The sequence below is a fragment of the Nipponia nippon genome, unplaced genomic scaffold (assembly GCF_047370975.1).
Source record: "Nipponia nippon isolate SJK-2023a ecotype South Korea unplaced genomic scaffold, ASM4737097v1 scaffold_36, whole genome shotgun sequence".
In the NCBI taxonomy this organism is placed as follows: domain Eukaryota; kingdom Metazoa; phylum Chordata; class Aves; order Pelecaniformes; family Threskiornithidae; genus Nipponia; species Nipponia nippon.
In genome coordinates, this window is record NW_028262354.1 from 3,274,030 (window position 1) to 3,299,697 (window position 25,668).

The 25,668-nt window shown below is 51.5% G+C and overlaps 4 protein-coding genes across 18 annotated transcripts in view; 2 read left to right on the forward strand and 2 right to left on the reverse strand.

Moving 5' to 3' along the window:
* ASH1L (ASH1 like histone lysine methyltransferase) overlaps positions 1–1,202 on the reverse strand; it is a 65,224-nt gene extending 64,022 nt beyond the window's left edge. For all 5 annotated transcript variants that reach the window (XM_087772601.1, XM_087772586.1, XM_087772584.1 and 2 more), the window contains exon 1: positions 997–1,202. The gene's annotated coding sequence lies outside the window, so the exon portion shown is untranslated. The remainder of the gene's footprint in view (positions 1–996) is intronic.
* Positions 1,203–1,257: 55 nt separating this feature from the next.
* Positions 1,258–15,927, forward strand: DAP3 (death associated protein 3). Its single transcript, XM_087772617.1, has 15 exons — positions 1,258–1,384; positions 2,179–2,281; positions 2,730–2,792; positions 3,474–3,520; positions 7,004–7,126; positions 10,386–10,487; positions 11,273–11,381; positions 11,841–11,933; positions 12,346–12,476; positions 12,850–12,930; positions 13,313–13,471; positions 13,896–13,955; positions 14,669–14,758; positions 15,604–15,721; positions 15,810–15,927. Exons 4-15 carry the CDS (start codon positions 3,479–3,481, stop codon positions 15,893–15,895), a joined length of 1,194 nt encoding a protein of 397 aa, XP_087628743.1. The 5' UTR covers positions 1,258–1,384; positions 2,179–2,281; positions 2,730–2,792; positions 3,474–3,478; the 3' UTR covers positions 15,896–15,927.
* Positions 15,892–20,259, forward strand: MSTO1 (misato mitochondrial distribution and morphology regulator 1). Its single transcript, XM_087772613.1, has 14 exons — positions 15,892–16,113; positions 16,192–16,315; positions 16,560–16,614; positions 16,688–16,763; positions 16,951–16,999; positions 17,316–17,454; positions 17,555–17,672; positions 17,765–17,899; positions 18,015–18,167; positions 18,700–18,831; positions 18,956–19,140; positions 19,378–19,479; positions 19,577–19,695; positions 19,938–20,259. The coding sequence occupies exons 1-14, from the start codon at positions 16,030–16,032 to the stop codon at positions 20,174–20,176; spliced, it is 1,710 nt and encodes a 569-aa protein (XP_087628739.1). The 5' UTR covers positions 15,892–16,029; the 3' UTR covers positions 20,177–20,259.
* The window catches only part of LOC104020486 (GON-4-like protein), a 31,890-nt gene continuing 26,384 nt past the window's right edge, over positions 20,163–25,668 (reverse strand). For 5 of the 11 annotated variants that reach the window (XM_087772606.1, XM_087772603.1, XM_087772602.1 and 2 more), the window contains 7 exons: positions 25,408–25,551; positions 24,971–25,090; positions 24,568–24,681; positions 23,874–24,081; positions 22,176–22,965; positions 21,603–21,705; positions 20,163–21,005 (listed from right to left, as the gene is read on the reverse strand). In XM_087772606.1, the coding sequence (XP_087628732.1) occupies positions 20,856–21,005; positions 21,603–21,705; positions 22,176–22,965; positions 23,874–24,081; positions 24,568–24,681; positions 24,971–25,090; positions 25,408–25,551 (1,629 nt within the window). In that variant the 3' untranslated portion in view covers positions 20,163–20,855. Of the gene's footprint in view, positions 21,006–21,602; positions 21,706–21,969; positions 22,005–22,104; positions 22,966–23,873; positions 24,082–24,567; positions 24,682–24,970; positions 25,091–25,405; positions 25,552–25,668 lie in introns of those variants that run through there. The other 6 variants (XR_015707883.1, XM_087772604.1, XM_087772605.1 and 3 more) reach the window with 6 other exon arrangements.

The following is a 25,668-nucleotide window of genomic DNA, read 5'->3' on the forward strand; positions in this document are numbered from 1 at the left end:
ATCAAATCCCAAATTACCAATCATAAAACTAAAATGGGATTAAAAATTCCCATAAAAGCAAAATTTCAGAAGTGTGAGTTTGGGGAGGAGGATTGCAAGCAGAAAAGTCTACAAGCCACTGACTTAAACTAGCCAATATCCCAAGAAGCTGGGGGGGGGGGGGAAAAAAGATAACCTGCCAGGGAGACCCCCGCCTCCCTCAGCGCGGCACGGCGGGCCCCTGCCCACCGCTCCCGGGGGAGGGACCCCGCTCTTCCCGCCCGACGGCAAAATTAAAGTTTCGGGGACCCCCCCCCCCCCAGGAAACTTCCCGGGAGGCGACGCGGGCCCCGGCGCGGCGGGGGCTCCCCGGGGCCGGGACACCCGCGCCCCCCGCCGCCGCCCGCTGTCAGGTGATATCCCGCCCCCCCGCCGCGGGCCCGACACAACGCATGAGCGCGGCTGTCAGCCTCCCTCCACCCCCGCAGGGCCCGGGCCCGGCTGCGGGCGTCCCGCCGGCACACGGCCCCCGGGCGGGCACCGCTCCTGTCAGCGGGACCCCCCCCCCCCCCCCGGGCCCCGCCGGCGGGGATCCCCCGCCTCCCTCCCCGGCGCGGGCCCGGCTGTCAGGGATCCCCCGCCCCCTCCCGGCGCGGGCCCGGCTGTCAGGGATCCCCCGCCCCGCCTCACGCAAGGGCCCTGCGGGGTCCCCGGCTCCGCTCCGGGCGCGGGCCCCGCCGGGGCCTCCCCCCCGCCTCCCGCGCCCGCCCGCCGCCGCCGGGGATCCCCCGCCGCCGCCCCGGCGAGCCCCGCCGCCGGGGATGCCCCGCGCCCGCCAGCGGGGCCCGGGGCGGCGCGGCGGGGATGCGGGGCAGGGCGCGCCTCGGCGCCGGTGCGGGGCGGGGCGGCCCCCGCGGCGGCTCCCCGGCCGGGCTCCCCTCCCCCCGGGCTCCGGGCCTGAGGCGGTCCCAGTCCCCGCCCGCCGCCCGCTCGCTCGCCCGCCCGCCCGCTCCTCACCGTGTCAGCGACAACGCGGCCGGGGCCGAGGACGGGCTCCTCCGCGCCGCATCTTCCCGGCCGCCCGCGCGGACGGGGCCAGGGCGGGACCCGGACCGACCGGCCGCCGCTTCGGCCCTCGCTCCGAGCCGAGGCAGCGAAACCAAAATGGCGGCGGCTCCTGCTCCACCGCGAGCGAGCGCCCGGCGCCCCGCCTGCCCCGCGCCCGGCCCCGCCCCCGCCCCGCCCCGCCCCCCGCGTGGCCCCGCCCCCGCCGCCAGGCCGCCGTTAGCCCGGCTGGGGGCGGGGCCCCCGCCGCCCGTCCCCGCGCGGCACCCGTAGCGGCCGCGCGCCAGCCGCGGCCTGCGGCGCGGCGGATCCTGTCAGCGGGGCGGGCCCGCCGCCGGCGGTGAGTGCGGGGCAGCGGCCGCGGCCCGCGGGTTCGGCCGTGCGGAGGTCGGGCCCGCGCGGGGCGGCGGCCGGGTCCCGCTCCGGCAGCCAGGCCGCGGGGGGAGGGGGGCAGCGCGGCGGCGGCGGCGGCGGCGGCGGCGGCGGCGGCGGGGGGGGGGGGGGCGCAGCCTCTGGCTTGGCGGGAGGCGGGAGCGGCAGAGCGGCTGGCTGCCGTGAGTTCCCCTTCGCGCGTTTTGCGGACAGAACCGCAGCTTTCCCGGTGCTCTCCGGCCGCCGCCATTTCCGGAGCCGGTTGAACGGTGCCGTGGGTGCCCCTCTTCCCTCAGGCCTGTGCCCGTCCGGAAAAAGAGACCAACGGAGCACGCGGGAAGGAAAACCGGGGAGGAGGCAGGGGGGAGCGGGGCCCTGAAACGGCGGTGGGCTTGCAGGCAGCGGCCGTCCAGAGACGGCGACGCTCCGGTTCGCCCAGAGCTGCTTCCATCTTCTGCTCCTGTGTTTTCTGGCGCTTGAACCCGAAGCCAGCACTAAATCTGTAGGCAGTAAACGTGTAGGCAGTAAATATGCAGGCAGCAAATATGCAGGCAGCAAGCAACCAGAAATTTGTTTTTAATTTAGCCTGGAGAGGTGATAGGTTAGGATTACTTAACGATGCCCGCAAATAAAACTTTCAGGGTTCTTTGCGTGATTTTTACTAGCAAATTATATTCTGATGTAGAAAGACCACAAGCAGACAAGTATTTTTTCTGTCATGGAACAGTATGCTGACTTGGACAGTTCTTTACCTTGATCCAGGTACAAATCAGCACGTGGCCGCAGTTTTAACCTGCTTTCCTGCTAAAGCTCCTCTCCCACGGACAGACAGACCCTAGAGAAGAGCCCTGCGACTCGGGTTAAGGTAGTCATTCAAGAATTCTGTCATAATGCTGGGGGTGCCCAAAATAAACAGAAATTTTCAGGTTCTCGTGACTCCTTAATTTTACTCGTTGTATTTGAGAAAACAGCTTTCCCATCCCTACTTTCTTTACTGTTAAACCTGTGATTTCCAGCAAATGGGATACATTCTCCCACGGAACTGGATTTCTCTTTCCTTTCCTGCTGTACACGCTGGGATGGCAAAGTAAAATGACTAAACCAGCCTCCGCAGGCTGACGTCTTCACTTATTCTTGAAGTAGCAAAACTGGAGCTTGTTTTCAAGTATGTATTGTGCATCGATTGTTAGATGAAAGAATGTAAACCATCTTTACAAAATTAACGTCCTTCAGCGTGGAGTTATTTTCTCACTCGATGCAGTGACAGTTGTAAATGCCATTCTGTGCAGTAATATCATCTTTGTCTTGCTCAGCATTAACGCTGCGGTTAACCACCGATCCCACCAAGACAGCTCTTCTTCCTAAGGAATTACCAGGTAATTATCTCGCTTTGAATGCGTTGTGTCACTTATCGCAACCTAGAGCTCTTAGAGCATCTTTGTTAGGTATTGTCATTATTTTATTCTAAGAAAGGGGTATGAAGAAGGCCTTGAATGCCGACAGAGATGACAGATTTAACTCATTTACTTACCTTTTTGCCGCTATTTTTGCATCACAATTGCTCAAGTGTTTTCTTTTGGGTTCTTTCTCCTGTTGTAATCGAAGATGGCCGAGCAGTAGATACTAATGTATGATTGGGATGAAGCCGGAAACACTCGAGCACCTTCAGTCTCTGCATTATTCCAGTTTCTTCAAAATAATCACTGGGCAACCCTTGCTCTTACATCTAAAAGCTGCAGTCAAAATAGATGCCCTTTCCCAATAAAAGAATCTCTCCTCCTCAGGAGATGAATGAAATATCTTTACTTATAAAGTAAGGGTTTTTTTCTAAATGTCTCTCTGAAAAAACGGCAACGTAATTAATGGAATTTTTTTTTTTATGAGGCAAATGATGCTGCTTACCAGTAGTCAACTGTATGGCTGCAGAGCATTCTGACAGTTTGTCTGGATTACCTGTGCGCCTAGACTTTAAGCTCTTTGGGCAGGAACGATTCTCTCCCAGCGTAAGATACAGTAAACATAATAAAAAACTAAAAAATCCACTTCTGTCCCTGCAGAAAAAATGCTGAGAAGTCTGAAAGGACTTGTCTGCCATCCTCTCAAGGTAAGTCCTGTCACGGCGTGGTGCTGCTTCCAATATTTCAGCTGTCCTGTGAGCTGGAATGACAATTTACAACTGTAAAAAGTGAGATTCTTCTTACGTTCGTCATCTAAAAACTTGGTGTCTCCTATAAGCTGGCTGTGTAAACTCCCGATGTGGGCAAAGGAAAGCGAGACCGCTCGTGTGTGTTCCTCCTACATTTCTCTCCGCTGGCTGGAGGGAGAGAACGTGCAAGCAAGCCTGGATAGCTGGCTTAAATAAGACATTTGTTAGAAGACTAAAGTTGAGCATTCTAAAACGTCCAGAATGCTGAAATTCTGCATCTTCAGTGCAAGTGTTTCTCAGAAAACAGGGAATCTACTTGCTCTGCGCTGCTGGAAGGTAGAAAGGAAGAAGCCCTTTGTGCAGAACAGAGGCACCAGCCTTTCACAACGCCTGCGTTGCTGCTGGGAAGGTAATTTTGCCAAAGTTGGCTCAGTGCTTCAGGTGGGTGTAGTGATATTAGCTCTGCCACAACACCACCACAGCAGCACTACGTTAGCAGTAAAGCTTCCTTCTATTACAAACAGAAAACGAATTAACGTTGCGTATCTGGAATGACTTCCTAGCGGTAAAGAATTTCAGTTGTTTTGTTTGCTGTTGTCTTTTAAATGCTTTTTCCCTCGTCCATAGTGAAACGCAGCCATTGAAGAGGGTGGCTGTATAACTACTTGTTTCCAGAGACGAGATTCTGGTTGTGCAGTGCTGTACTTATGATGGCAGCCTTTATGAAATAAACAGTTCTTTTCCAGAGACTAAGATATGTGGAATCGTGTAGGAACAGCTCCACCTTATGGCACATGACTTTGTGATTAATCTCCCTGTACCACGTGATGGTTTGCTGCCATTTCAGGGATCTGAGTTAGATTACTCTGTCCTTTGGCAGATGGAAACTTACTATAAAATCCACTCTACGAGCAGAAACCGCATTAAAAGACGATGTGAAAACGCGAGAACCTTACGTACACGTTAGGATTTACGACGCAGAGCTCTACAGTGAGCCAGAAAGGTGTATGTGTACGTTTCTGGCATCCTGCGCGAAGCCAAGGGGATCAGTGCTAAGCCACTCTCTCCTGTTCGGGAGGAGGCACCACCAAGTGGCATGTTGCTACTATAAAGTCAGAGCATATAATGCATTAGCAGTGGTATGCTAGGTCACTCAAAGGTATTCTTGTAGCCTGTTAAAAATGCAGATGCACTTGTGCATGAATTTTGTAAATGGAAACGCAGTAATTCCTAAAATGCAAGCCCGTATCTCTCAAATTCAGGATAACTGTGAGTACTGTTGTATTCACTACTCGTGTTGTATTCGCTACAGCTTGCCTTGATTTTGTAGCACTTCAAAGAGTTAGGAAGGATTTCATCTCTCCAGGTACTTAGAAGCTGCTTCTAGAGCCCAGTACAAGCTGCAGTCCACAGAGGAAAAGTTCCAAAGCACTATGAGGCTAGGTGGAGATTTTGAGGGAGACATACCATGCTAAGGCTCCGAGAAGTGGTGTTCTAAACCGGTATCCTTCCAGGAGAAAGATGTAGTAATTTAAAGATGAGATATGTTCCGTTGATGGAAAAATAGAAATTCGATGTACTTGGCTGCAAGAACAGAGGACTGGACTTCAAGACCTATCCCTGTCACGCTTGCGTCCTGGCTTACTGTGCTGTCTCCTACTCCCTTCATGGGACTGGCTTTTGTACCACAGAGAATCCAACTCCTGCTGTTCTGAGATTGTGCTTTTAAAAAAGCGGTATTGCTAATCTTGGCTTGACTAAGTGTCATTCAACTAAAGTCTTGAGCTGAGGCTAGACACACATAGAAACTGAACGCGGTCAGAGCAAGAAGTTAATCCTTGCTTGGTTTTCGTTCACTGTTACGCCGGTCAGGGACAAGGATTTGTGTGGTACCCAGAGAAGGGATCTCCGCAGAGCAGTCAGCTTGCCTTCTCTACGGGAGCAAAGCTCACAGCCCCAAGACGTTCACTTGAGATTTTAGGAGGAGGGAATGCGGGACGCTCAAAGACAATGAGCGGGACTATGATTTCAGGCTAGAAGTGACCCAGGGCCGACATTTTCTAGGTGAAGAGGTGACAATAGTTGCTTGCTCTAGTTAGTCATATACTAAATTAGCATCTTAGTGCCTTGCTCTAGGCTGTAAATTAAGTCACTTCTTTGGACTTAAAACCAGACATAGCCAAATAAGACATCCTAACTGATCGTTTGGATTTGAGGAGGAAAAGAACGTTGTGGGAACAAGAGAAGTTGGTGGTAAAATGCGATGACAAAAGCGAATGTTTAGTGATCTTCCATATTGGCACTGCAGTAGTTTGTTCTGTAGGTATCTAGCGTTGAGTAGAAACCGGTTTAATTCCTTCCCTAAAAGAAGAGTGCTGAAATGCTGATTCAGGAGTCCGTTCCGTGTTTCACACAGGATGCGGGCTAATCCGACATTACGCTTTCTTCTGAGCCCTTGTGGCTTTCAGATGACCCTCCGAGGAAAACTGGGATGACAGCAGAATTGCATCATGCCATGGAGAACTGAAACAGCTGTTCCTGTCTCTAAACTTTAGTTTATGGCTGCTCTCATCTATGCAGACAGACAAAATAGGAAACTACTCGTTCTGTTTACAGCGGAGCCTGCAACTGTTCCAGTCAGTAATACGAAGGGTGGCTTTCAGTTTTGCTTGCTTTGGTCACAGCCTCTGTTTGGAGTATACATTTTTTTTTTTTTTTTAATTTGTTGACAAATGCTCATATTTTCTTTCACCGTAACATAATAAAATGCTTGTCCTTCTGCTACTCACTTTCTTGCCTATTTTAGCTAGGCTTTACAGGCACGCTTCAGCAGTCTGTCTACGGAAAAAAGAATTAATCAGCTTAGCTGGCTGTTTCAGTTTCTCAGCCACATCTGTATTGTAATGAAAGAGTCTGTATGCAGGGACACAGTTAGGAAAATCAGTGCAGGGACTGTAATTATAAATATCAAATAGTGGGCAGCACTGCACTAATCCCTCAATAATTGAGGTGATTATGGATTACTAGACAGCTTGAATTTTCAAGGTACTAGCTACTATTCAGCAGCGTAGGCAGAAACATTGTGGGAACTTCGCCGCACTAAGACCTTCACGGCTGTACTTGTGCTCTGAAGCAATCTCGAAGGGGATAACTCTTCCAGGTACAGGGCTGGGCTCTCTAGATGACTTAACGGAAATGGTTTAGAAGCAGGCATCTAAATGTGAAATATGGTTCTACAGCATGTGGTTTTTCATGAATTTACATTCTGATGATGAATTTTTATTCTAATTGCAGAGAATTCCATTCTGTATTGCATGCTACCTTGACCCGATCATAATGCGCATGCAGCGAGCGCACCAAACAAACTACTACCTGGATTTTTTACCGGTAATCTTTGACTGCTGAGAAGTTTGTTGTCCGTTTGCCTTTTTCTTTCCTTAGTTGGACCATGGGTATGCCCTCCATACGGCGGCCAAGGATTGCTTAAGTTCCGTTGTCGGCCAGGATGTCCAAACACTGGCGGAAAGACCAAGAACAGTTTTCTACACCAGCGAGAACGACCCGGTGAGTTACTGCCACAATTGTTCTCGTCAGACAGCAAGCGCCCGAGTTCCATCGGTCTGTCTGTGGATGCGCTGAAGCCAGGAGCGCTTTCTGGGATTGTGTTGTTCTAGTAAACGTAAAGGAAGGGAGGACCCAGGCCTGAGGAGAGGCGCCTGGACCACGGTCCCCAGCCCAAAGGAAAACAGGCCGCAGCTCTGCAGCGCACCTTCCTGGGTTTAAACAAGGCAGGGCTGGTCCTCTGCCTGAGAGCTCCTGGGACCAAGTATTGATTCCTTCTCTGTAGCTGCGTAGATGAGAGAGGCTGTGTGTTGTAGAAGCTCTGATGTGGCTTAGCGTGTCATCGGACACCATTAATTTCAACTCCAGGGTTATTCTTCCCTGACTAACCTCCCCAAATTGGCTATGAAGGGGGATAAAAAACACACCCCAGATGACCTCAGCACAGCACAGCTCTCCAGCATCATAATTCCAGCCTCATGCTCTCCGTCTCGAGCACAAAATGAAGTGGAATAAATGAATGGAATAAGCCTTTGAGGTGCTTTTCTGCTGCCTCTGTAATTGGAGTCTTTCAATACCGATTCCTCTGGGGTCTCTATGGAAACAGCAGCATGCAGATGATCTTACTCACGTGATGCGAGTGTCTCTATAGATTGCACAGAAGAGTCCAGATGGCAAGGATTGTCCCCACTGTCCTGTGCCTACCATTTATGTTGCCAGGCAACTGGCTTTGGCATTCTGACTTCACGTGCCTGATGTTTGGCGACAACCGCCATTGCTTATTAATTTATCCGATCAGCGTTCCTCAGGCTTGCTGGACTGCAGATCGCGTATTGCAGCAGAGAGGCTCCGCTGGCTCGCTTCGTCAGCAAACCCGATAGCTCTGACCGCACCCGTACTTCTGCACCATAAAGTCCCATTAAAAATGAATTAAGAAGACCAGATGAAAACTAAATTTTTAATAAGACTTAGCTTTTATATACCTTTCTATTAGCAGAACTCAAAAGTGACTAAACGTGAGGATAAAGATACTGACCCACTTTACAGATGTAGGAGCTGAAGAGTGAAGGAATTTGCCCAAGGTTACGCAGCAAGTCAGTGATGAAACTGAGAATGAAAATGGTCTCTGGAGTACCGCTCTCCTGTTCGAGTCCGTAGGTAACGCCGCCGTGCAGAAACAGAGGTGCTGTTCGGCTGCGTCCAACACGTGCAGGAACACTCCAGGGAATCCAGCCCAGGGTTTGAAATACAGCTCCGCAGGGAAAAAGACTGAAGTCTCTCTTAGTAGTTCTCCTCTTTAGTCTGTCTCCAAGTAACATCTTACAGCAGAGGAGCTATTGACTAGCCAGGTTTTTTTAATTTTCTTCCTGTTGCTAAGATTGACTGACCAGTAAACACCACATTGGCAACCCAAGCAGCTTAGAGAACAGTTTGCTGAAGTTACCAAATGGTTTCTTCATATAAATAGTTTGGCAAACCTGTGGGTACCTCCCACCTCCTTCCTGCAGCTGTACCAAGGTAAACCGTACAGTCCAGGACGCATTGACCTGTCCTCAGCAGGGGTGAAGTTACCGTGGGCTTTTCGGAGTGGAGCAGGGCGGGCAGAAGGTAGGAGAACCAGCATGTTGCATGCTGGAAGACTGAAAATCTGGCCTGAAGAAAGGGAGGGAGACTAACACGCAGCAAGAATCCTGGGGCTAGAGAATTCGTGGGTCTGCAGCAGTTGCGCACGAAGAGTCCATCAAAGAGCTGGGAAAAGCAAAATATTAATGGCAAAAGCAGGCAGTAGTCAGACCTGTAGGTACAGTTGCTCAGAGGGTTTCACGTGAGGAACGCAGCAGGCAGCCAGGTCAGGGGAGCAGTGCTCATCACAGCCTTTTTTTCCCCCATCCATTCATTCTGGTCCAAGCGTTTGTCAGCCAGACGGCACAGGTGAGCGACCAAGCCCACACCAGTATTGTCTCGTCTGTTCTGGGCCTCAGTAAATTAAGCCTTGGGTCTACACCAAAGCTAATAAGGAACACAAGGAAGGTCTGGATCAGCCCCCAAATCTGCTAAAGCTGGCAGAAATAATGCCTGCTGCTTTTTCTTTCTGAACAGTAAATGAAACTGCTTTACCTGGATCATTATTATGCAAAATAAAGACAACAAGGAACTTGTTATGTTCTGATTCCATTTCAACCAAAATGGAAGCAAGAGATTGGCACGCACAAGAATACAGAGGAGGATTTTTTGACTTTACATCCATGGAAAAGTGCAGAAAGTGCAGAGCAGGACATGATACAAGCTCTAAAGCTTGGCCTAAAGCTGCTAAAAAAGCCAGGCAAAGCTTGGCACAAAAATTGCTAAAAGTCACCCAGGACGTACTGCGTGCGTGGGTGTGTGTGTGGGGGTGTGGGGGTGTGTGTGGGGGTGTGTGTGTCTGTGTGTCTATGTGTCTGTCTGTGTCTGTGTGTGTGTCTGTGTGTGTCTGTGTACTGTCCTAATTACACAAGACGCAAAACCTGATGACTAGGCCAAGAGTAAACAAATAAGTGCTTTGCAAGTATTGCATGGTGGGAAAATGGAATAATGAAGGGAAAAAACCAAGGACACATAACAAGGCATGAAACGGGTATTAAATTTTCAGATAGCAGTCAGAGATCTTAAAGCAGTCACTAAATAAATGCAGAATGATGCAAGTCTGCTGGAGGAATACGACTGACCACTTATGTCACAACAAGGGACTTGAAATCAGTGCCTCAGAAAACAGATCAAAACCAGAGTTCTCCAGCAACCAGTACTAGTTAAAAAGGCACATGGCATATTAGGAATCACTACTGAGGGACATCAAAGAACAAACCAGAAAACAAAATTTTGTTGCAAACTTAAAGTAAATTTGAATCTATCAGATAAGCCAAAAGGGAATCATGTTACTGTTCAGGTATTGTGGCGACCAGAAGTACAGGTGGGCTAATAAAAGATTAGGTAAATTCATGAAGCATGAGGCCACCGGTGCCCACAAAACACAATGGTTCATATCCAGGCTCAAGGAATCCCTTTGTTGTTTATTGCCAGCTAGGATATCCTTTCTTTAGACTCCTCCTAAGCATCTGCCAGTACTGTCCTGATGCTACAATTCCTGCTTTACTTTAATATGCTCGTTCTTCTGACTCTCCGTAAGTAGATACTGGCTTTGATTCAGTGTTCCCTTCCCTCCCTGTATCCAGAAAAAAGGTGTCAGATTTTGCCGAGTGTTACAGTTTGCGTTTTGCCTTCCCAGGCCAACCACGCCGACCACCACGAGGGTCGCCATTACAGCATTCCACTTGAGGAGGTGAAAGCCGTGTTTCCCCATGGCCTGCCCTCTCGCTTCCAGCAGCAGGTACTTTGTCTTAGAGCGGATTTGTAGGGAGTGGATGAGCGGATTTGTAGGGAGTGGATGGTACGCGGGAAGAACCGGATCCATCGCGTAACTACAATGCTTTCCTGTTGGAATAAGAGAGAGTGACATGCTGCAAGAATGCAATTATTCCTGGTCCTTACTGTTATTTTCTACATCTAAAAGATATCAGTTAACCAGAACAGCGGCAGAACAGTGTGAGGATTCCACCTTAGGCAACATTCTTTCCAATGTTTTTCATCTCTTAACTTCTAAGTACATAATAAATTACAGAAATGTTTTCCACAGTTACGTTTCTGTATGAAACAGGCTGTCTCACGAAGTAAGTTTATATCAGCAACAAAAAAATCTTCTTGATTTCTGTTGTGAGACGGATCATGCTGTGACTGGGTCGGGCTTTGTAAGCAGCTAATGTAGACTGCCTGCTTGAGTTTAGGAACAGATTTCTTGTCCGTGAGTTAGTAATTCCAGGTGGTTGACTTTCGATTCGTTGACAGGCTGGTTGTCCTCCCCTCCATCTCTGGGAAGGTGATGGAACAGCTAATCCTGGACACCGTTTCCAGGCACGCAAAGGAGAAAAGTCAGCAGGGGCAGTCAGCGTGGCTTCACCAAGGGGGAGTCACGCTTGACCAGGCTGATAGACTCCTGGGGTGATACGAGTGGCCTGGGAGACGAGGGGAGAGCAGTGGATGTTCAGACGCTGCATGGTACCAGTCGTGTCGCAAACAGCTCCCGGCTTCCCGTTCATGTTCTGTTCCTTTTCTCAGATTAAGACCTTCAATGAAGCCTGCCTGATGGTGCGAAAACCAGCTCTAGAACTTTTCGCTTACCTGAAGAGCTCCAACTTTGCCCACCCAGCTGTCAGATACGTGATCTGTATCTTTTTATCACTTACTTGATGGTAGAATACAAATTAAATGCAAGCAGGTGACTTTACACCGATGAGGGTGATGTTTTGATCCTGTGCTGACCACTGTGGTTTAGCCTTCAGGAGGTGGTTCTACCACGTCCGTTGTCAGCAAAGCTAGTTCGAGAAGTTCATGAACCCAGTATGCTTTTATTTTAAGCCAGATTTGGCTCGTGGCACAGATCCACAAACAGGGCTGTCGGCACAACTAAGGGAATGGGAATCATCGGCTCTGATACAGTGGGGTGGGAGGACATGGAGAGAAGGAGCTCTTTAGGCCAGGGTTGCTGCTGAACAAAAGCACGATGGAACGCCATCCCTGCTTTTACGACCTTTCAACTTCCTTTATGCCTTTTGCGAAAGAATTACCATCAAGTATAAGCTGAAGTGCTTTTTTTGGAGAATTTCCTTGACAGCCTGTGTTGGAGATGGTGAGAGAGGAACGGGGAAAACCATGACTCTGTGTCACGTGGTTCACTACTGTGCAAGGCAAGGCTGGCTGGTGCTGCACGTCCCAGATGGTAAGAACACCGATACGCTCCTACTCCATCAAATACCCGCTGCTCCGGAAGATGCTCCTTCGAGGGCAAGGTGTAGGGTAGGCCACAGCAAATTAGCTTTGGTTTTTCCATGGTGGAGAAGGCTTATAAAGCCCAACCCCCCAAAATAAAGTAGAACATAATTAGTTATTTTCACACGCTCTCGCATGGTTACAGTCAGTCTTTTCCCCTCCCAGTTATGAGTAGGACAGGAGACACACTGTGTGTGACCTCCTGCTCCCGAGGGAGAGTCTCGTCCATGAACGATGGCGGACTTCTCTTACCAGCGTAGGTATAAGGATAAGAGATACAAATGCACACCCCACCACTCAACTCGTACAACTATTTTGACTTTAAAAAAAAAAAAAAGCACCTGTTTTTCTTTTGCTTACAGCTCATCTCTGGGTGAAAAACTGCAGGGAGCTTATGCGGTCTTCCTATAAGAAAGAACGGCTTGATCAGCCTTTGCAAGCATCTTTCTGGCTCAAGAACTTCAAAACCTCAAATGAGCGCTTCCTGAAAGAGGTTTGTAGAGCCTGGCGAGTTGTTTTGGGTAGCCGCTAAGAACCACCCACAGGATCATCTCTCGGGGACTGCACGTGCTTCCTGGCAGCGAGCACCTTGACGCGAATTCGAGATTTGCTCATTTGCCAGAAATGCTTCATGTGTTAACGCACGCACTCACATTGCGTGCAAACCCTACCCTTCACTGGAATTCAATTTTGGTAGAAAAAGAAGTACTTTAAATCCCTGCTGTGGGATGGCTATTCGCGATGAATCCCAGGTTCTGCGCTAGTCTTTAACGCTGGCAACAGACCGGGGAATCCTGCCATCCAGAATTGCCAAGCTGCCTTTGCATGACTTAGTTCCCAGTTTAATCGTAATTCTCTTACTGCAGATAAAAACACAAAAAAAATATGTGTGGGGCAAACGAGAAAGCACGGAGGAGGGCAGACCGCTGGGTGAAGTGGTGGAGCAGGTAAGGAACAAGTGCTGCTGGCTTTGTCTCACCTTTTATTAGAAGATCCCATCATTGTGTGTGTGGAACAAATTACTTCTAAAGATCTTACAAACAACAGTTCTAGGAAATGGAAGGCATTTCCCTAGCAAGAAGGCGGCAAAATGTTGTGGAAGATGTAAAGGAAGCTGCACAGAGAACTTGGGTAGAAGCAAACATTAGAATTTGAAAGTTCCTACTTTGGTGCTCAGTACCTTAGACCAGATTGCTCCTTTGAAAGGAACGGATGGACTGGCGTTTTATCATCCTTCCCCCTTAGAAAGCGCAGACAGTGCCCAAAGTTGCCAGCGTTCTATATTAACAAGAAAACCAACCTGAGTTACATGCCTTTTCCTACTTCAAGGGTTTAGCTCGCGTGAGAAACGCCAGCGATGCTGTAGGGGTTGTGCTGAAAGAGATAAAGCAGCAATGTCGTCTCGGCTCATTCCGACTTCTTGTGGCAGTGGACGGTGTCAACGCGCTCTGGGGAAGGACTACGTTAAAGAAGGAAGACAAAAGCCCGGTAAGAAGTGATCTGCTCTGATGATGTTTCTGCATTCCTCCTGCGAGGGAGAGCAGGGGAGGGCGTTTTGTTCCTTTTTAAGTTCTATAGTAATCCCTGAAAGACGTATGTTTGGCTTTGCTAGCTTGGAGGGAAAAATGCATGCAAAAATGCAAAATTCATATGGTGTTTTAACTGGTTTTACTGATAAAAGTTCTCTCAGTAAGAAAAATGCATATATGTCTTGTTACGGTAGGAAAGGTTGGGACATTTCTCTGTGTAACATTACCAAGGCTGAATGCTACAGTGCTAAGTCAAAGCAAAGAAAAAAATGCGCCTAAACGATGCAAATGATCCTTCCAGGCTAATTTAAAGTAGGGGAGGGGAATTTCTGTCTCAGATAGAAACTGCTGGCAAAAAAAGTGACAGCGACAATCCTCACCAGGTTTCTCCAGAGGAGCTGACGCTCGTGTACAATCTAAGGAAGATGGTGATGAACGACTGGGTGAGTTCGGTCTGTCCCTCTGGGTGCGTTATTCTCAGCAATTAAAGCTCCGCGCCGATAAGCAGAGAGCTACAAACCTGACCTCGCGCTGTTCCTTCAGCAGAGGTGCGATTGTTAAGGGTTAGCATCTCGTCGGTGTTTCTGACATCACCCAAAGAACGTAAGCACAGGTCGAATATGTAACAATGTTTTTCCTGGTTACCGTGCCAAACTCCAGTTTGTGACTCGTGCTTCCCAAGCTAGAGGTAGTTAATAGCCCTTAATGACACTTTGGTTTATGATTTTTTGAACTAATGAGAACTTTCAGTTCCTAAAAAAACCGCTGTTTTTGCTATAGGAGGTCCACTCCTTCTGCTTCTTTTCCAGTCCCCTGGGTGCTAGTATCTCCAACAGGTGGCTGTCAGGTTTGGAAGCGTACAGAAAAGTCCTTTTTAAAGCAGTTCAGTTGTTTCAACTGAAAGCCATTTATAGGTGAGAACACCATGTTTCAGTGCCAGCACTGGAAGCATCAGCTGCGTGTTCCCTGTGCCGCACGTGTACGTGCAGTAGCCAGGGTTAATGCAGTCAGGGACATTTTAATATGTCAATTATATAGAATTTTGGAATTGAAGTAACTATAAGATCACAGAAGAAAATACCACAGTTGTTTAGACTGGATATTTCACAAATACTACGTTTGCAGCTAAAGGGTTTCTAATCTACTTGTCCTGTAGAGTGGAGGTGCTGTTGTGATGACCCTCAGCCAGACCGGCTCGCTCTTCAAACCCAGTTCTGCCTACCTGCCCCAGGAGCTACTGGGAAAGGTGAGCATCGCCCCCTTCCTCCCCCCGCTTCACACTGGGAAACAAACACAAATCCTGGTTTGGGCACTGGGTGCAGTTGGGGGTGGCAGACTTTGCTTTGTAGAATCGTTAAGGTTGGAAAGGACCTCTGAGATCATCGAGTCCACCCGTGAACCCAACTGTCTGGTCCCCCTCTGAACCATGTCCCGAAGCACCACATCCACACGTCTTTTGAACACTTCCAGGGACTGTGATTGCACCCCTGCCCTGGGCAGCCTGGGCCAGGGCCTGACAGCCCTTTCCGGGAAGGAATTTTCCCTAATACCCAACCCAACCCTGCCCTGGCGCAGCTTGAGGCCGTTCCCTCTCGTCCCAGCGCTTGTTCCTGGGGAGAAGAGACCGACCCCCCCGGCTCCAGCCTCCTTTCAGGCCGTTGCAGAGAGCGATGAGGGCTCCCCTCAGCCTCCTCCTCTCCAGGCTGAGCCCCCCCAGCTCCCCCAGCCGCTCCTCCCCAGCCTTGGGCTCCAGCCCCTGCCCCAGCCTCGCTGCCCTGCTCTGGCCACGCTCCAGCCCCTCCATGGCCGCCTTGCGGTGCGGGGCCCAGCGCTGAGCACAGCATTCGAGGGGCGGCCTCACCAGTGCCCAGCACAGGGGGACGATCCCTGCCCTGCTCCTGCTGGCCACACCGTTCCTGATACAAGCCAGGATGCCACTGGCCCTCTTGGCCACCTGGGCACACTGCTCTGCATCCTTGTTCTCCTTGGAAGTAACTGCCCGAGCTCGCAGGTGCCCAGCAGTGCCCTGGCCCAGCCCGCAGGGCTGGGGGCGGCCCGGCCGCGGCCCCTCACCCCCGCTGTCCTCCCCAGGAGGGCTTCGACGCCCTGGACCCCTTCGTCCCCATCCCGGTCCCCAACTACAGCCCGCGGGAGTTCGAGAGCTGCTACCGCTACTACCTCGATCGCAAGTGGCTGCAGCACGAGAAAGGTCAGCTCCGGGGACCGGGGGTCCCGGGGGTCCCGGGGCGGGGGTGCCCGCCGGAGCCCGCGGCCTCACCGCCCCTTCTGTCTTGCAGCGCGCACGGAGGACGGCAAGGAGGAGCTGCGCTTCCTCAGCGGCTCCAACCCGCGGCAGCTGGAGCGCCTGGCGGCGCCCCTGTAGCGCAATAAAGGCCGGAGCGGCGGCGGCTCCTTCCCGGTGTCGGTGTCGGTGTCTCGGGGCGGGAGAAGCCGTTCCCGCCGCTGAGGCGTTCCCCGGGGGCGGGACGAGCGTGCGCGCTGCGGGGCGCGGGCGCGATGGCGGCGGCGGCGGGGGAGGCGGTGACGCTGCAGCTGGGGCACTACGCGGGCTGCGTGGGCGCCCACTGGTGGGGGCTGCAGGTGCGGGGCCGGGGGCCGGGAGCGGGGCGGGGGCCGGGGCGCAGGGCGCAGCTCTGACCCCGCTCCCCGTCCCCGCAGGCCGCCGCGCTGCGCAGCCCCGCCGAGGCCGCCGACCTCCGCGCCGCCGCGCTGCTCCGTCCCGAGCGGGCGGCGGGCGGCCGGGAGACGCAGACACCGCGGCTGGTGGCGCTGGAGCTGAAGGGTACCGCGGGGCGGGCGGGCGAGGGGCGGCCCCGCCGTGACCGGTACCGCGGGGCGGGCGGGCGGGCGAGGGGCGGCCCCGCCGTGACCGGTACCGCGGGGCGGGCGGGCGGGCGAGGGGCGGCCCCGCCGTGACCGGTACCGCGGGGCGGGCGGGCGGGCGAGGGGCGGCCCCGCCGTGACCGGTACCGCGGGGCGGGCGGGCGGGCGAGGGGCGGCCCCGCCGTGACCGGTCTCTCTCGCAGGCGGCGTGGGCGCGCTGGGGCCCGGCGGCGCGGGCGCGGAGGCGCCGGTGGCCTGGTGAGTGCGGGGCGGAGCGGGGCGGGGGCGGCGCGGGGCCCCCGCCGGCAGCTGCCGCCGCTCTGTGTTGCAGGGACGGGGCGGTGGCCGCCTACCTGGAGGGCGCCTCGGCCGGGGGCTCCGCGCCGCGGGACGGCGGGCACCGGACGGTGAGGGCGGGCGAGCGGCGGGGGGGGGGGGGGGTGGGGGGGTTGGGCCAGCCCGCGGGCGAGCGCTTGCCCGGGCCCCGCCGGCTGCATCGCGGGTTCGTTTCCCTCGTGGCGTTTGGGTCGATCGCTCAGGCGTGGAGGGACGAGGCCAAGCGTGGCCTGACTGCGCGCCGCGCTCTTCCCGTAGGACGCCGCGTCCTCGGCCGGAACGGGAGGCTCCGGCACCGCCGCGCAAGGTCTGTGCGTCGCCTGGGTGGTTGGCCCGCTTCGCGCGGTCCCGAGGGCTTTGGTTTACTTGCTGCCATCAAAGAGCTCCAGAAAGGGGGAACGAGCCCTGCGACAGCAGGCTGATGTGGACAACGCATCAGTGAACGAGCACGAGGGGAGGAGGGGAGCCATGGGATAAGGTTTCTTGGCTTACCCAAGGATGGGTCAAAGAGCAGCAAATAGGTTAAGAAACGGAATGAGAGAAAAAGCCAGCTTTGTTTTCTTTATTCAAGGGGGTGTTCAGAGTTGAAACCTCCTTCGCTCTTCACGCCTGTCTCGTTCCAGGCACCTCTCCTGCCCCTTCGCGCCTCGCTCTTTCCCAGGAGGTTCGCTCGGGCGGCAGCGTGCAGGTCTGGTCCGATTACCTCAACGTGCGCTTGCATCCCAAGAGCGTCTACGTCATCCATCAGTACATGCACGATGGGTACGGCCTAGAGCTTTGGTTCAGGATCTCCTGTCCAGAACAGGATCTTAGTTTTGCCTTCAAGGAAAAACGAAGGGCTGGAATAAGCTTTTTTCCCTAGGGACTGTGGTTGTCTAGAAGCCTTTGGGCAAGGTGAAAGTCTCCTGCAGGATCCTGGCTGCGTAGAGGAGCTGGAAGATCGGTTGCACTTCTATGTTGAAGAGTGTGATTATCTGCAGGTCTGACAGCTTTGTCCAAACTCCCTTTTCTTTCAAGAAACTTTCTGTTCAAGCTTAAGTAGAATCTCAGATGCTGCCATCATCTCACACAGGGATTTCAAGTCCTCTGTGACCTACACAATGGCTTCTCTGGAGTCGGGGCCAAGGTGACAGAACTGCTCTACGATGAGTATTCAGGAAAAGGAATCCTGACCTGGGGCCTGACTCCGGTCACGAGTAACGAGGGAGTAAGTGAGCAATGGGAAAAACCAGGAACAGGGGACGCTTTTGCGCCCAGGCCGGATGAGACCCTTTCTTGTTTGCGTCTCTCGGATTCTAATGGTTGGACTTTTTTCCCCCCAGGATTTTCAGAAGAATTTTTACAGGCTGATGAACACAGCCCTCGGAATCGTCCGTCTCTCCAGTCACAGCTCGCTCTTTTGCCCCCTGTCGCTCAGTGGGAGCCTAGGAATCAAGCCCCAACCTCCTGTTACGTTTCCATACATAAACTATGACGTACGTACCGTCTGGCGGTTTACCTGGGAGCGCCACCTCCCTTGGTTGGCTTTCAGCTTTTGCGGATTTGCCGCTCTCAAAGCGGTTTCTGCAGCTGCGTAGTTTTAGCCATGTTTTTTCATGATGGTGTTCTGCTAAGCAGAAAAGATTCCCCCCCCCCCGCTTTTTCACTGTTAGCGGGGACTTAACTGCCAACTTTTCATTCCCTTAAAAATAAGAACACGTTTCCTTTTTTGCAGTCTTTCAGTTGGTGTACTGCCTTCACTTTCAGCACGGAAAAAAATGCTTTACCGCATTATTCACGTGCGGAGGATGTGACTCCAGCCCGGTCTGAGCACTGACATGCTGCTGCTAAGAAAGCTGCCAACAGATTGTTAGCAAACAGCTGACTGGCTTATCCAAAACCTGAAATAACCGTTAACCACAACCTATATAAAAGCACAACTTACACTATGCTAAATACACAAAACTCGGTTGAGGAACAGATGAATTTAACTTCTCCCGTACCTCTTCCATTTGTCTCCCTCCGCAGGCATCGCTTAACTACCACAGTAGCGCAATTCTGGCAGCAGCGCTCGATACCCTCACTGCTCCGTACCGGCTCTCCTCCTCGCGGGGCTCGATGATGCACCTTGCTGAGACCCTGAACTTCTCTGGGAGAAAGGTAAGGGCAGAGAGAACGGCAGCCTCCGATCCTTCCAGCTCTACCCCTGCCACTTGACAGCCGTCCGGGACACGGGCGGCGTGTTCTAGATCGCAATTGTCCGTCCCCCCCCCCCGACTCGCAGGTTGTGGCTGCGTGGGCTTCTGTTCCCTTTCCTGCCCTACGTGGCTGCTCGCTCCCCGATACTTTATGCGCCTACCAGCAGGACGTGCCCTGGAAGCTTCTGTCTTCGTGTAGGGAGCAAAAGGTCAGCTGCTGTTTTGCTCAGTCTGTTGTGCTACGAGGACTTTGCAAAGAAAGTCACATCAGGTAATCGGCATTTGAACCGCGCTTTTCCCTTCGCAGCTCTGGCGCTCAACAGCAAGGATTTCTTACAGAAGTCTCCTATTAGGAGTGTCAGTGAATGGAGGGGGGGGGGGGGGAAAGCCTAGGCATCTAGCCAGTTACACACTACCAACTTTATAGCAAAACAGCTAAAAAGGCAGCTGAGACACCAACATTTTCAGGCCAGTCCCCTGGAAAACCGTGACTTGGTTTTCTCTGCAGCTGCTGTCCAGGAAAGCAGCCCGCTTCTCCGCTCCACGCCTGTGAGAGCGCCGAGCAGATTCTGCAGCATTACCTGCACACCGCCTTTCCCGGGGCGTTCAGGTTGGCAACAGTCTCTTTGCTTTTATTTTAGAACAGGGAACTGGAGACTGGAGGTAGAGCACGTTTTGGGTAACTTTATTCACCTCCTCCCTTCCAGCACGTCCCACGTGCTCGCGCAGCCATGCGATACCCTGCCGCCGTACCCCCAGTTTTTTTCTCCTCTCCTGAGCAGACAAGGCTTCCTCCTGGACAAACCTCCCAGTTACTCCTCAGCAGGTAACAAATGCTCCTTCAACTTGGCAACAGAAAGAGATCGTGTGGGGGCAGGAGGGTCTAACAGAGGTAAGAGAGAATAATTTAAAAAAAACCCCCACCAATTTGGAGTGTTTGTAGGGCAAAAATTATGAGCGTTGAGCAACTTCTACACTGAGTGCAAGTGAAGCAACTGCTTGTAAAGCAGAATAGGGCAGGGAAACAAACTTTGATTGATATTTAAAGAAAGGTGTTTTTCCCGGCAGCTGTTGAAAGCATCCCTGTGCTAGCAGCCCTGCAGTCCTCACCGGTGCTGCGCACGCTCCTCTACAGCTTATACGGGGACCTACAGAAGCTGAACCTGCGGCGCTGGGCCAGCTTCTTCTCTGCCGGAGTTGAAGAGGGCGACTTCCAGGAGGCCTTAGAGGAGCTAAGAACTCTGTCACAGTGCTACGAAACGGGGTTTGAAGCAGAGGGATCTGAAGATGAAGCAGATTCAGACTAACTCCTCTTTATTACTAGAGAGCGCAGAAGTAAGAATTATCTTTTAAGATCACTTTCGAAATAAAGGGAACGGCTTTAAAGATGGCCCAACGGCTCCTCTTTTCATTTCAGCGAAATCCTGTCGCAAAGGCTGGCTGAAGTTGTGTTGTAAAGGAGGAAAACTGCTTTTTGGGGGCTGATTTTGCTTGTTTTGTGTTTGTCGTTTGTTTTTGTTTAACTTGGCAAAGTGAATTCGCTCTGCCTGTTAGAATAAGACCACACAATAAATACAGAATTCTGATTGTAGCTTTCCCACGTACAATCAACACAAGGGGAAAACTTACAAAAAAAATCGTGTGTGTGTTCCACGTGAAACCAGACGTGTTATGGTACAATATTTACACCGTCTTTTCAAAGGCCGGTGGCCCAGTCTTCACCACGGACCGAGGTCGGTGTCCACAAGCATCGCTTCTGTCAGGTCACGTAGGTTCTAGAGGATGTCACCACCCTAACGACTTCCTTCATTCCTTCCGTTCGATACGGATGGAGAAGTGCAGCTTGTCAGGAGCGTAGCAGAAAGTGAACAACAAAAAAGGTGCTGTCTTAAGTACCCGTGCAAATATTTTTCCTTGACCCACAGCACCTGTCTAGCAGCAAACAACTCTCCTGGAAATTCAGTAGCTTATCAAGCCAGGAAAACCTTAGTCATCAGGTTCTTCCTCAGAAAGCAGAAGATCTTTATCTGACAGCTGGTCCGTGTTACTGGTACTAGTTGCGTCCTCCTCATCTTCCGAGCTCCCGTCGCAGGATGTGTGAAACAGCTTCATCAGTTCTCTGAACCTGTGGGATACCTGAAGAACAGGGGAAAGCCAAGGGGACCAGTGATGTAACAGGCGGTACGAAATGGCAATTTCCTATTACAAAGTTCAGGCTGTTTGTGCTTTTACGTTAAAAAAAACCACCATCACATTTTATGCAAGATTCAATCAGAAAGGGAAAGAGAAAGGGAAGAGCACTGGGTTGTTGGGTTTTCTTTGGAAGAGCGCTTACATTCTGCGGACTTGCAGGTAAAAGCTGGCAGTTTGGGAAGATTCCGAGGCAGCGATGGGGGAAGGGTTAAGAGACAAAACCCAAGAGGTCCCTTGCGTTTAAGTCGAAGGCCGAAGACCCAAGTAGCAGGCCCGGAAACAATTCTGGTACCAAATACAAGGCCAGAGTAGCAATGGCAACGCGAGAAGGGCCACGGCAGTCGCGATTTTTGGCTCCGCCAGAACAGATCAGAGCTTGTTTTGGTTTTTTATTTGCAATTAGGATTAGTTTTCTCTGATGCAGCATCAAGTTAAAGTTAAGTTTGGGAGGCTGCTGTGACAGCAAACCTCCGTCTTCCCTTCCTTTCCCTTTCCCCATTCGCCATAGCAGATGCAAGTGTTTCCGCGCCAACCCCTCACCTCGCTCGCAGTCTTGTTGCCCAGTTTCTGCGAGATGGCCTGGAAGGTTTCCAGATGGGCTCCTTTCTCCTGGCAGGTGGTAAGGATGACTCTGTCGGCCTCCCTGCAAGGGGGTACAATAGCTATGAAAGCCGCCAAAACCAAGCGCCAACACGCTGCAGCCAGCGCGAGCCCGAGAGGCCTCTTCCCGGGTGAGGACAGCAGTCGCGGACCAAGTCCTGCAGGCTTGCTCCTTGCCTACTACCACCGTCACCAATCACAAGATGCATCTCGGAGCAGGGCTGCATTTAGCCTATTTTTAAGCTTTTTGAAAGAGAAAAAAATATTCTTTCCTAGCCTGAAGTACTACAACAATTACACTGCCACGAGCAGACTGCATTTCTCATAGGACCAAGGCGGCAGCTATGACGGACTGTGGTTAAAGGAAACAAGGCAGGAATATTCAAAGGGAAGGGGCAGGAGACCTTAGAAGATGAGAATACAAAATGAAAATGAAGGATACTCGGTAATATGAAAGCCAAAGCCCAGTACTGAATGCACGAGGGATGCAAGACGCGGCTCAGGCAGCCGTACCTGGTCCAGAGGACAACCTTCTCCCCAGTCGAGCTGACTTTGCTGTTCTTGGCACACACGGTTGCTTCTGTGACTCGCTGCTGTTGCTGCTCCTCTTCCTTTTGCCCCAGGGAGGCAGCCGCCACTCGGTATTCCAGCTGCTCAGAATACTGACGCACCTGGAAGCAGTTGTTTGCATTTGACTTTGATCTGCTCTCAGGAGAATTTCCAGTGCAGCCCGTATCATCTGCTTCCAAGCCACGGTTATCGGGGGACTGGGAGCTGCAGCTCTTACCCAGTGCTGGTTTTCTACCCGGTGTTACCCAGCCCTGCTTTGCTTCAGGTTTTCCTTCCAGAGGCAAAGGTGGCCCCTCAAATTCTTTCACACCTAATTTTGGAGCATGGCCAAAGACAGCGAGCTTATCTGAGGAATCGGAATCGGAATGAAGCCCTTCAGTCTGACAGGAACTCTTTCCAGACGAGGAGCCGGGTCCCGTTAAACCTTTTACTGTAGCAGAACGAGCAGACGGCAGCAGATCTCTGCTCAGCCCAAGGGAAGCGTCTGCACTTCCTTGCTGGTGCTGGTTTAGTCCCTCACCTCCCCCAGCGCACGGGCAGTCTTTGGTTTCTTGAGGTAGTTTTAGAGGAGCTTTTTGCAGCTGTGCCCCCCTGGGGCCAGGGCCAGCAGAGTCACTGTCCTTCCCAGTATTCACAGCAGCACTGGCCCCTTCTTGGACCCGGTTATCGGGCAGTGCAGCTTTCTCAGAAGCTGTGTGTCTGCTGGAGACAATCTTTCCTTCCAGGTGAGATCCTGATAAGAAACCCAAACAAGTTCAGACTAGCTGTTAGTAAGAACAACTTCTGGAGGCTTTATTCATTTACTTTTTAAGAGATATATATATTTTTTTTTTTATTCTAGAGCATAACGCTGTAAATGAGAACACAGTTTGGGAGCAGCTTGGTAATTCTATCTGCAGTTTACCCATCCTGTACCTCCGGGCAGGCTCTCTGCACCTTGCTTCACCCCTGTGGGTTACTGCAACCAGCTGCTGTGTGAAGAAGTGACAAACACATGGAAAAGCATCGCCCAGACCAAAATTTTCAATTCACCGCTGCTCTTGGTGCCCCATTTACAAAACACTACAAACAAGACATCGGGTTGCGTTACATTTAAAGCGCTGTATTTAACCGGCGCATCGTCTCCAACAGTAGGATTAACCGAGACGTGGTCGCTGGAAGGAGGAGGAGATCTCTTTCAGGTTGTTCATCCTGCAATAATCACGTCTCCCCTTGTCTGTACTAGACTGAAGGAGAACCGAGTAACACGAAGGAGATCATTTAAAGGGAGATTAGAGGGGTGGCGATTTTGAATTGCTGGGCTAAAATGAAAACTGGAAAAAACACCAGTATCATGGACTGGTAGTACTGGGAACCGGGTAAGTATGCTAGCAAGAGAAGCTTAAATGCACCTATCATTCTGAAAAGGGGAGAATATTTCTCTAGTCAGGAAAGCTTTTTTCAAAGGACACGCTCTGGATAGAGGCATGTTTAGAGCATCCAGAGTGGATGAACACAAGGGAAAAAAAAATGAAAAAAGATCATTAGAAGTTCTCATGACCTCAATAAATTTGCATTAGAAAGTCCTATACCTATTTCCATGTGTGTGAACCAGTTTGGAGAGGAGCGATACGCCTGTCTGTACACCAGACTCTCACATACCTGAAGCCAGAGAGTCCACTCTCCTAGACAGGGTTTTTGTTCTGCTCTGGGCATCCTCTCCCTCATCTCTGTTCTCCAGGCTTTCTTCTGCAGGTTCCTTAGACACTCCAGAATCCTTCCCTTCAGGCCGAGGACTTGATTCTTGTTGAACAAGGCTCGCAGTCAGCTCTTGAGAATCTTTATTTTTATAAAATTTGTTTTCACACACCTGCGAATCAACACAGAGGCACACAATCACAGATGTGGTATATCGATCCAAACCTAACACCTCGGCCTTTGCTTCCAAAGCGTTCCTTGACCCTAACAAAGGCTTCGGTCTGGCAATACGTTTGCATTCCGAAAGCTGAATCTTTTTTATTAGGATGAACAGGCACGGTTCTTTTCACACAGTGGCCACACAAGCATCTTCCACTAAAAAAAGCTTATTCTTAACTCAAACGAATATCAAAATTAACACTGTTCAGCATAGCAAGGAGGGGCAGTAGAAAGTGAGCAGGAGATAAGACAGGGGAAGGCCAGGTCGTGCAGTAAGAGCTCCGAAGAGGGAGACACCACAGTCATCTTTCGATTTACTTCCTTCCTCACGTTATTTTGGAGACAAGACCCGAGGCTGGACAGATCATCGCAACAGGGGGACTCTTGGCAGGACTCTACTTTCCACTCACCACTCCAATGACTTGGCCTATCAACTAACCTTACTACTACAATGGCTGCAGGTCCTCCTTTTGCTTTTCTTTAGCTTGAGATCGCTACTCCCTTCATGGCAGGAACATGAACATTCCTTCATCCCATCTACCCACTCGACCTCCTGGAAACAGACATACTCCAGCTGACAAACGTGCATGGTACACAAAGATGACAGTCAGGGGAAGGTTCACCCCCGCGGGAGCCAGGACGGGCCGAGCGGCTCCCTGCGCACGCTCGGGGAACTAAAGCGATTACGCCGCTAGCAAGCAAAGCACAATGGAAACATTTCAATCCCCTTTCTTCAAATCTCTTTAGGCTGTTGTCATGTCTCTCTAGGACACATTTATCCTCACGGGCATGCGTTTGTTCAGAGTCCAGATATGCAGCCTAGTGAGATCCCCCAGGCCCACCTTGTCATTGTTCTGGCCTCCGATCTCTTTCCGCTTCTTATTTTTTGAGGCTGCATGCATCTTGGGTGGTTCATCCTCCTCTTCTACATCTGGCAGAGACACCTCTTCAAACCCATCGAACTAAAAAAAAAAAAAACAAACAACACACACACAAACTCCTCTGTCGTGATAGCTCTTCAGCAGGCCAAACTTCATTTACCCCATGAACTTCTGAATATCGAGCTCAGTTCCAGGACATCACAAGTTCAATTATGTTACAAAAGACATAAATGCCATAAAAAAAATTTGTAAAGTTTGCTTCAGTCCACCAACAGCTATCCCAGCCTGCTGCTTCCCTCACTCTTGGAAACGCAGCCTCGATTTGCGTCCTTCAAGCTCAAACAAGTCTACTATCTCTGCTTTTATCTTTTCTGGTCTTGGGGAAAAGATTACTACACCTCATATTCCTTCTCTTCCGTCCAGTTGATCTCCTCAAAATCTCCCATGCGGCTGGCTGAGGGCCGTAAGTGATCAAAGAAAATGGAGAACTCATCCTGTAAGTGGTCATGTCCTTTCAATAGTTGCCACATTTGGGTCTTCAGCTGAAAGAGAGACATCCAGAGACAGTGAGTGTTTCATTCCATGTCGTCACATTCTTCTCAGAAGGATTTCTCAAAGCAAGTGGAACATCAAGGCTTATCAGACCTCCAACATGGAAG

Excerpts from the sequence above, each read along its gene's own strand:
- DAP3 (XM_087772617.1), top strand. The coding sequence starts at position 3,479 with ATGCTGAGAAGTCTGAAAGGACTTGTCTGCCATCCTCTCAAG. Across the intron at positions 13,956-14,668 it reads AGATGGTGATGAACGACTGG|AGTGGAGGTGCTGTTGTGAT; the intron begins GTGAGTTCGGTC and ends CTTGTCCTGTAG. Across the intron at positions 14,759-15,603 it reads CCCAGGAGCTACTGGGAAAG|GAGGGCTTCGACGCCCTGGA; the intron begins GTGAGCATCGCC and ends TGTCCTCCCCAG.
- MSTO1 (XM_087772613.1), top strand. The coding sequence starts at position 16,030 with ATGGCGGCGGCGGCGGGGGAGGCGGTGACGCTGCAGCTGGGGCACTAC. Across the intron at positions 16,114-16,191 it reads CCCACTGGTGGGGGCTGCAG|GCCGCCGCGCTGCGCAGCCC; the intron begins GTGCGGGGCCGG and ends CCGTCCCCGCAG. Across the intron at positions 16,615-16,687 it reads GCGGAGGCGCCGGTGGCCTG|GGACGGGGCGGTGGCCGCCT; the intron begins GTGAGTGCGGGG and ends TCTGTGTTGCAG.